This window comes from Bison bison, unplaced genomic scaffold (assembly GCF_000754665.1).
Source record: "Bison bison bison isolate TAMUID 2011002044 unplaced genomic scaffold, Bison_UMD1.0 scf7180017864456, whole genome shotgun sequence".
Taxonomy (NCBI): domain Eukaryota; kingdom Metazoa; phylum Chordata; class Mammalia; order Artiodactyla; family Bovidae; genus Bison; species Bison bison.
Window position 1 is genome coordinate 15,070,949 of NW_011495018.1, and position 9,444 is coordinate 15,080,392.

Here is a 9,444-nt window from a genome sequence, read left to right on the forward strand (position 1 = left end):
TAGGGAGTGTGGGGTGAGGAGGGGGCGTCGCTGGGCTTCTCAGGGCCCCTGGGCAAGTCTTTCTCAGCACTGTGTGTCTCAATAATCCCCAGATTTTGAGTGCCACCCATTCTTCAGGTTCAAGTCCATCCACTCACCCCCACCCACCATTGCTTGCTGGGTGTCAGGGACCCACTGGACACTGCCATGTACAGCCTGGCTATAAAGACAGCAGACCACCATCGTGTCCCATGGGGCGCCCAAGGGCCGGGACAGGGGTCAGGTGTGAGTGGCCATTTGAATGCAGTAAGGTCCTACATAAGGAGGCAGGCACAGGGACCTGCAGAATCACAAGGGAGCTAAAGACGTCATGCAGAAGCCCCTGGCATGCCCTCATTTCTGTAGTCTCTGAATTTCAGTTTGCTCCTGGCTTTTCGCTTTGCTGTTCATTAATGTGCTCACAGGTTATCCTCTCTTTTCATAGCTCCTCTTCCATCTTAATTTCTTTAGGGGCAGAGCCTCAAACACCTTTTCATGCCCCTCATTGCCAGATACAGGAATAGGCTCATTAAGTGTTCAGGAAATGCGTGTTGGTTGGTGTTACGAACCAGCAGGATAGACAAGAAGACAAACGTGGGTGGAGTCAGAGGAGAGGACCATTGTAGGCAGAAGGGTGTGGGGAAGGGATGCCCATAAAGCTCTACAGTGTACCCGAGGGTCACATTGGCCCTCCCAGGGTGGCATCCTGTAGGGACACATTTGGTTCTCATTCTGGCAAGTGTTCCTTCTTTCACACTCCTTTGAATGCAATAGTAAGATTCTGTATTTTCTGAGCAGATATGACTGGTCAGTCCCAGAGTCAGTGGGCTCCCTCTATGTTTAATTTCCTGCCAGTGATATGCCTTGTGAACAGGGATTGGGAAGAGATGTGTACCATCATCCAGGGCGAGCTGACCAGAGCACAGAACTGATTGGAGTCAATGATTCCTGCAAGGCATCACATTCAAGGAAGGGTTCTATAATCAAATACGACGTCCCGTCTTTGATTAATTTCAATTGCAGTCAAAAAATAGCATATAAAAGAGCTTATTCACAGTACAGGACAGACAGCCTAATGCCTCCCTTCCTTCTCACTGTCTGTTTTGATGAGTAAATAATGACTGACTGGCTTATGGATGAGACAGATCAAAACCAAGAACAAGATGCTCTGCTTGCAGGACTCTATGATGGTCCCTGCTCCCGAGTGATTTGTTACATTTGAATTCCAGAAGCCAAACCTGCCTTTCAAGATCCTACACAAAGCAGACCACCCCGTGGTGCTCGGAAATTGTCTCAAAATCACCCTCACATTCCAATCCAGTAGGTTGGCTGTAAGGTCCATGAAATAAGCACTCAGGTTTAAGAACCAGCCCTCCGTGGCAAGATTTTGGGGAGAGAAGAAAGAATGTTCATGAAACAACCTGCCCTGGGCCAATCTCTGCTCTGGGTGCCAGGGACACAGCGATACACAAACCAGATGCAGAATTTAAGATTTACTGAAAAGTATTTTAAAGCCTAGCTAGTTTCCCCTTTCCAACTCACCTTCCTCCCACCCCCACTCCCAATTACTATCCCTCAGCCCATCTAGTCTTACTGTAGGAACTTCCTTCCCAGAAAAGGGCTGGATCTGCCTTCCTGGGGGCCGGAGGGCTGGAATTGCCTCAAATGGCTCATAGGAGCTACGCCCCTGACCTGGGCGGGGTAGGGGATGCACCCAGCCCTTTGGTCCCACCATCATCTTGCTGTGGGACTCAGAGAACACAAACCTCCGACTCCACAAGCCCAGCATTTTTTTGAGGCAGATGCCTTGGAAAGGAGTAAGGCTTTGTCAACACACACCCATCTGTCAGAAGGAAACTTCTCTCAGAAAGACACAGCCCTGCCACTGTTCCAGTGCCCCACCATTGATAAGTTCACTGCACATCTTTCACTGCATCATTTTCCCCGTTCAAGGTCACCAGTTCCCACTCACTGGGAGTCGCTTAAGGGGCTGAAGAGAATTCAAAGAGATTGGGGTCTCTTGACTACACTTTCATATCAAATGTATGAAAGCTGCGTTGTCAGTAACAGTTGCTGCTTTGACTGATGAGCCAGCCTCCAAGAGCAATGATTAAAAGTGATTTCCTTGAGATAGTTATTCAAACTTCTCTTTCAGTCCCTGAGCCGTCATCTGCCTGTCCGCACTGGTTTTGAAATGCAGATGGCGGCCATTATTGTTCTGTATCCGAATACCCTCCTTAGAAAGCTTTGGCTTCCATGAAGGAAGAAACAATCCTCTGAAGTGCATGCATGTAAAGCCCATCTGTTCGAGTCCTCCTCTGACAGGCACCTCGGGTGTAGGCACGCCTAATTTGTCTCTGTCTTGACTGCTGCACGGTCCCAAATTCCTGAATGGGAGTCTTTGCTCGCCTCCTGTAATTAATCTCTGTCTCATTGGGAGAAAACCCAGCTAGCAACAATGCAGTTTGTGTATCTGCAGGCAGCAGGCACCACACCTATTAGAAGTGCATGCACCAAGTTCATTTTCCCATCATGAACTCCCTCAGGTTTCTAAACAGAGACAGCTGGGTGAGCAAACAAACGAGGCTATGTAGCGGGGCCACCAGGGTCAGCGAGCAATGGACAAGGAACTTCAGGCCCGAGGACTTGATGCTTAATGCCCGCCCCAGGGAGCATTTTCCTTCTTGGCACATGTCTGTAGCTGAGTGGAGGACAGACCAGAAGCAGCTTTCATTTAGTCAAGAGACCACAGGTCCCTTCTGCTGTGTAATGCCCACTACTCCTGAGCTGGCAATTAATGTGGATGCTGTTGTTGTTCAGTCACTCAGTCATGTCCAACTCTTTGTGACCCCATGGGCTGCAGCACACCAGGCTTCCCCGTCCTTTACTATCTCGGAGTGTGTTCAAACTCATGTTCATTGAGTCAGTGATGCCATCCAACCATCTCATCCTGTGTGGCCACTTCTCCTCTTGCCCTCATTATTTCCGAGCATGATGGTCTTTTCCAGTGAGTCATCTCTTCGCATTAGGTGCCCAAAATAGTGGAGCTTCAGCATCAGTCCTTCCAATGAGTATTCAGGGTTGGTTTCCTTTAGGATTGACTGGTGTGATCTCCTTGCAGTCCAAGGGACTCTCAGGAGTCTTCTCCAGCATCACAGTTTGAAAGCATCAATTCTTGGGCACTCAGCCTTCTTTATGCAATTCTTCTCACATCTGTACATGACTACTGGAAAAACCATAGCTTGACTATAGGGACCTTTGTCAGCAAAACGTTGTCCCTGCTTTAGAATACACTGTCTAGGTTTGTCATAGCTTTTTCCCCAAGGAACAAGCGTCTTTAAATTTCATGGCTGCAGTCACTGTCCATAGTGATTTTGGATGCTGTAGTGGCTTATAAGAGGTGCCATTTTCCTTAAGTGGGCTCCATCTGTGAACTTGCTGAGCTCTGGCTGCCTCTGTGTGTGTGGTGGGAGGAGCGATAGCATGACCTTGGCCATTAACTTCCCTGTTGGAAATTTTTATTCTCTCCTTTTCTGCAGAAGAATGACATGTGTGATGGGGTGTGTGTGCATGCACACACACACACCCCAAATCCTGCTCCAGAATACAATCATCAGTCACTGGGACATTTGCTGCTCTGGGCCATGTGAAAGCACTCCCTCTTGACTATGCACTGAGTGGAATCTCCTGGCTTGTGGAATCTGTTAAAGTAGAACAGATAGGGCATAGGTGGGATGTTGGAGGTGAGAAGGGGAAGAGCGCTGATTAAAATATGGATGTTTATTACCTGAGGCCAACTGGGCTTCCTTCATAGTTCAGTTGGTAAAGAATCTGCCTGCAATGCAGGAGACCCTGGTTCAATTCCTGGGTCAGGAAGATCTGCTGGAGAAGGGACAGGCTACCCAGTCTAGTATTCTTGGGCTTCCCTTGCGGCTCAGTTGGTAAAGAATCCACCCATAATGCAGGAGACCCTGGTTGGATTCCTGGGTTGGGAAGATCCCCTGGAGAAGGGAACCACTACCCACTCCAGTATTCTGGCTTGGAGAATTCCATGGACTATATAGTCCATGGGGTCGCAAAGAGTCAGACACGATTGAGTGACTTTCACTTTCAACACCTGCAAACTACCTTTTGAATGAAGGTTAAAATAGAGTCTTTAGAGAAAGTGTTTACCTTCTAGAAAGTCCTCTGGACCTGATGTATCTGATATCTTGGGTGCTTGTTTTCCTTCTACCTGTCTGGCTATTCCTGCTCAGTCTTTAGGTGGAGATTCTTCTATGAGTGTTCCATAGGACAACCTTCCTCAAACTGGCTGTACAAAAATAGGACAGAGAAGCCTGGTAGGCTGCAGTCCATGGGGTTGCAAGAGTCGGACACGACTGGGTGACTTCACTTTCACTTTTCACTTTCATGCATTGGAGAAGGAAATGGCAACCCACTCCAGTGTTCTTGCCTGGAGAATCCCAGGGACGGGGGAGCCTAGTGGGCTGCCGTCTATGGGGTCGCACAGAGTCGGACACGACTGAAGCGACTTAGCAGTAGCAGCAGCAGGGGAAGTCCATGCCTTCTCTTGGAGACCCACCAGCCCCTTTAGTGCTTACATGCTCTTCGTGGATTGATTGACTTCCAGACAATTATTCCAGCCCCCCTCCCCATTCCCAATGATTGGTACAAGACAGCTGGTCCAGTGCTCTTGCTGTTGACTGATACAGGCATAGGCTTGCAGCCCAATTCAAGCCAACACAATTTGAGAAAACTTAGGGAAAGAGAAACCTTAGGAAGAAGCACTCTCCTTCCCCTCTTCAGCAGATGTATCCAAGTGCCCACCCTGCTGAACCAAGACATGCCTGTTCCAGAATAGAATCCTGCATCTCCATTTTCCAGTCTCCATTTCTCTCTTAAGTGTACCATCCCCTTTTCCGGCTGCTCCTAAGAGTCCCAGCTGTGTGCCCTGGGAAAAACTGTGGGCTGACGTTCGGGAGAACTGTTGATTCCTAACCTTTCCAAAACTGTTCATCTATTGGGTTTGATCCACATGACTCACGCTAGATTCCATTTTTACAATAAAAACTTGACTCCCACCTTCTGAGCCCCCAGCCCCGAGAGCAACTAGCTGCTCCTCTGTCATCTCAGTTGCTAATGCTGCTAATGCTCCTCTTTCTCCTGTCAGGGCTCTGTAATTCCTTCTATAAAGGTTTCCTTCTTTCCAGTTTGGAAACTGTGCATTCCCCTGAAATTCTTCTTTCCTTTAATCTTTATTTTTCTTTTCCACATCCAACCAGTACCCTTCCTCATAATCCAGTCATGCTCCTGCCCCTCTTGTAGTTTCTCCCTTTAAAAATAAGGAGAAAAATTATAATAGTTCCGGATTTAGGGCACTTCACACCATCTCTTCCTTCTGAAATTATCTATGTGGATATTACACAGATTCTAAACGTGGTGATCCGACCACCCTCTGTCTCTTGTTCAGAAATAGAAAAAGGCAATCCGTTGCCTTTAGAATAATCTCAAACCTTTCTTTATCAATCTGCACTCTTCATCAATTTCAGTTTTTATCACTTGCTACACTCCCATTTCTTGATGTAGCCTTTACAGAACCTGAAAGTGAAAGTTGCTCAGTCGTGTCCAACTCTTTGCGACTCCATGGAATTCTTCAGGCCAGACTACTGGAGTGGGTAGACATTCCCTTCTCCGGGGATCTTCCCAACCCAAGGATTGAACCTAGGTGTCCCACATTGCAGGCAGACTCTTTACCAGCTAAGCCACCAGGGACTTGATGTACCCTTTACAGAGCCTGGGACCCCAACATTCACTTCTTCCCAGAACCTCAGATGTTATTTGAAAACAGAATTTCTGTAGATATAATTCTTTGAGATGAAGGCGTACTTGATCCAATAACTTGTAGTCTCATAAAAAAGCCACGTGGAGACACAGATATATACAGAGGGACGCCAACCATGTGAAGGTGGAGGAAGAAATTGGGAACTGTGCTGCCACAAGCCAGGGAACACCAAAGATTGCTGGCAAGTACCAGCATCTGGAATGGGCATGCAAGGACCCTCCCCTGGAGACTTCTGAGGGAGTATGGCCCTGCTGACTCCTCCATTCCGGATTTCTGGTCTCCAAAACTGTGAGGAGCTAGTGTTCTGGCCAACCGTCCATTTGTGGCCCCAGAAAAGCAACACAGAACCTCTCACCCAGGGCTCCAGGCGACCCCACCTGCACGCTTTGGTCCCTATCTCTGAAAAGATGTTCCCTCACTGCGGGGAGCGAGCTCCACCCCTGGCAAAGGTCATGAGGAAGGAGGCTTGGCATACGCAAAGGCGGGATCAAGCCTGGCCTGAATAGGTTTTTCTGGCCACATGTGATTGTTCAGAGCCTCCCAACTGTGAGAGGCAGGAGATGTTCTCAAGTGTGTAAACACAGATTCTTTTGAGTAGTTAAAAGATTGATTAGAAATTGTATTGGTGAAGGGATTTTCACTTGTTGGGCCAATGTTTGCTGCTAAGTTTCCATATCCCTTACCTGCTGTGTCCCTGGCAGTGTATTGATTAATATAAGTGGTGTAAGTAGTAGCTTTAATGTTTGTAACCTGGGACCCTTGAGTTAATTCTTTTTCTTGTTATAGCCCACCACACCTTTGCTCTGTAGGAATGCAACTTTATCTAATGCTTTTGGAGGGTGGCTCCTGACCAATCACCTTTAGAGAAAAGTAAGTTTTCTGAAGAAAGGGTCTTAAAACGTTAACAGGCCTCCGGGCCAGAAGATGATGCAAATCACCTAAGCTTTTGCATATGATAAGTTTGCAGGAAGAAAGCCTGGCTTGCTGCATGACTCTACCCCTTCCCCCATTACCCTCTATGCATAACTTAAGGTATAAAAACTACTTTGGAAAATAAAGTGCTGGCCTTGTTCACCGAAACTTGGTCTCCCCATGTCGTTCTTTCTCTTACCTTATGGTTGAATTATTCAGCCTCTTTTCTCCACTGAATTTCCTCACTGAGCTATCCTTATTCCATTACTCTTTATATCCTTAATTAAAGTTTAATTAAGCAGTTGTTTCCTGATCTTTGCCTACGCCGTCTCTCCTTCGAATACCCTGGATCAGCCGGGGCTGGTCCCGGGCACCTCACCTCTGATCATTTGACATCTGTACATTTCTCAAGATCCAACTGATACATGACTACAAACAGTCTCACCCCGTTTCTCATGTGTGCCCTGTGGGCTGATTTTCTGACTGTTTCCCCCTCAACAGGGAGCCAGGTGCTCCTAACGGGATGTTCTTCTTCTCTGAGTGCCACACCTGATGCCATGGGTGCGTGGTCTGTGGCAGGATCTCACATGTAAGAGAATGAATGAGTGAATAGTTTACTCCTTGATAAAAGGCTGTGCCAGTCTTCTTTTTGTGGGAAAAGGAATGACAAGTATACAAGGCATAACAAGGTAAAAAGAGAGGCGCCTGTTTGTTTGCTCCTGAAGGTGAACTTTAAGATAATTTTTCAAACACTTAAAAAAATACATGCAGACTTCATAAGAATCTACATCTTTACATTATGTATGCAATTCTTTGTATTAAAAATTTTAAACGTCTTTCATTGAGATATATTTGTCATATAATAAAGTGTCCATGTTGAAATTACACAATCGATACTTTTACATTTACACATACCCATGAAACCATCATAATCAAGATAGTGAACATACCTATGACTTCCGTAAGTTTTTTTGTGTCTTTTTAAAAAATTATGATAACATACAGTAATATAAAATTTACCATTTTAAGCATATAGTTCAGGGGCTTTAAGAACATTCACACTGCTGTGCTAATGTTATCATGATCCACCTCCAGACATTTTTTATCTCGTAAAACTGAACTGCTGTATCCATTACATACTGCGTCCTATTCCCCCACTTCTCCTGGGCCCTGGCAACCACCATTCCACTTTCTGTTCCAAATTGCACTATTCTAGATACTTCATGTAAGTGGAATCACACAGTATCTGTCTTTTAATGACTTGCTTATTTCACTTAGCATAATGTCCATTGTATGTGTATATTGCATTGCATTGAATGTATATTCAATCTGGGAGAACTGATACATTAGTAACAATATCCAGTTTCTGGATATTTTAACAAACTATACCTCTCTATTTAGCTAGGAATTCTTTAATTTCTCTTAGCAATGACAGGAATTTTAGTTGTACATCTTTTTGTTAGATCAATCCCTAGTTTCATTTTTTGATGATATTGTAAGTGATATTTCATTTAAAGTTTCATTCATTTGTTTCTGGTAATTAAATATATAGTTGATTTTCTTGTATTGATCTTGCCCCCTGAAACCTTGGTATAGTTAACTTATTAGTTCTTATAGATTTTTAGTTTTGTTTTTATTTTGGTAGATTTCTTATGCAATCATGCTGACTGTGAATAAAGAGAGTTTCCTGTTTTATTTCCAATCTGGGTGTCTTTTAAACTTTTTTCTTGCATTGTTGCACTGGCTAGAATCTCCCAGTGAGTAGTAGTGATGGGAACAGACATCTTTGCCTTGCTCAGATGTTAGGTGCAAAGCAATCAGTCTGTCACTGATTTAAATGATGTTAACTTGTGGTATGGGTTTCTTACCTTGGGTGTGGTGTATCTCTTCACGGCTGCTCCAGCAAAGCGAAGCCATTGCTCTTTACCTTGGACGAGGGTATCTCCTCACCGCCGCCCTTCCTGACCTTCAACATGGGATAGCTCCTCTAGGCCCTCCTGCGCCCTCGCAGGTGTTGCAGGAGGGCATCAGATGGCAAACACACTGAAACCATACTCACAGAAAACTAGTCAATCTAATCCCATTAGGACCACAGCCTTGTCTAACTCAATGAAACTAAGCCATGCCAGTGGGGCAACCCAAGATGGGCAGGTCACGGTGGAAAGATCTGACAGAATGTGGTCCACTGGAGAAGGGAATGGCAAACCACTTCAGTATTCTTGCCTTGAGAACCCCATGAACAGTATGAAAAGGCTAAATGATAGGATACTGAAAGAGAAATTCCCCAGGTCAGTAGGTGCCCAATATGCTACTGGAGATCAGTGGAGAAATAACTCCAGAAAGAACGAAGGGATGGAGCCAAAGCAAAAAGAATACCCAGCTGTGGATGTGACTGGTGATAGAAGCAAGGTCCGATGCTGTAAAGAGCAATATTGCATAGGAAACTGGAATGTCAGGTCCATGAATCAAGGCAAATTGGAAGTGGTCAAGCAAGAGATGGCAAGAGTGAATGTCAACATTCTAGGAATCAGCGAACTGAAATGGACTGGAATGGGTGAAACTAACTCAGATGACCATTATACCTACTACTGCGGGCAGGAATCCCTCAGAAGAAATGGAGTAGCCATCATGGTCAACAAAAGAGTCTGAAATGCAGTACTTGGATGCAATCA

General features: G+C 45.6%; 1 protein-coding gene across 1 annotated transcript in view; it reads left to right on the plus strand.

Annotated features, from left to right (window-relative positions):
• LOC105002773 overlaps positions 1–9,444 on the plus strand; it is a 33,846-nt gene that overhangs the window by 869 nt on the left and 23,533 nt on the right. Inside the window, exon 2 of the mRNA XM_010859588.1 lies at positions 7,274–7,361. Within this exon, the coding sequence (XP_010857890.1) occupies positions 7,274–7,361 (88 nt within the window). The remainder of the gene's footprint in view (positions 1–7,273; positions 7,362–9,444) is intronic.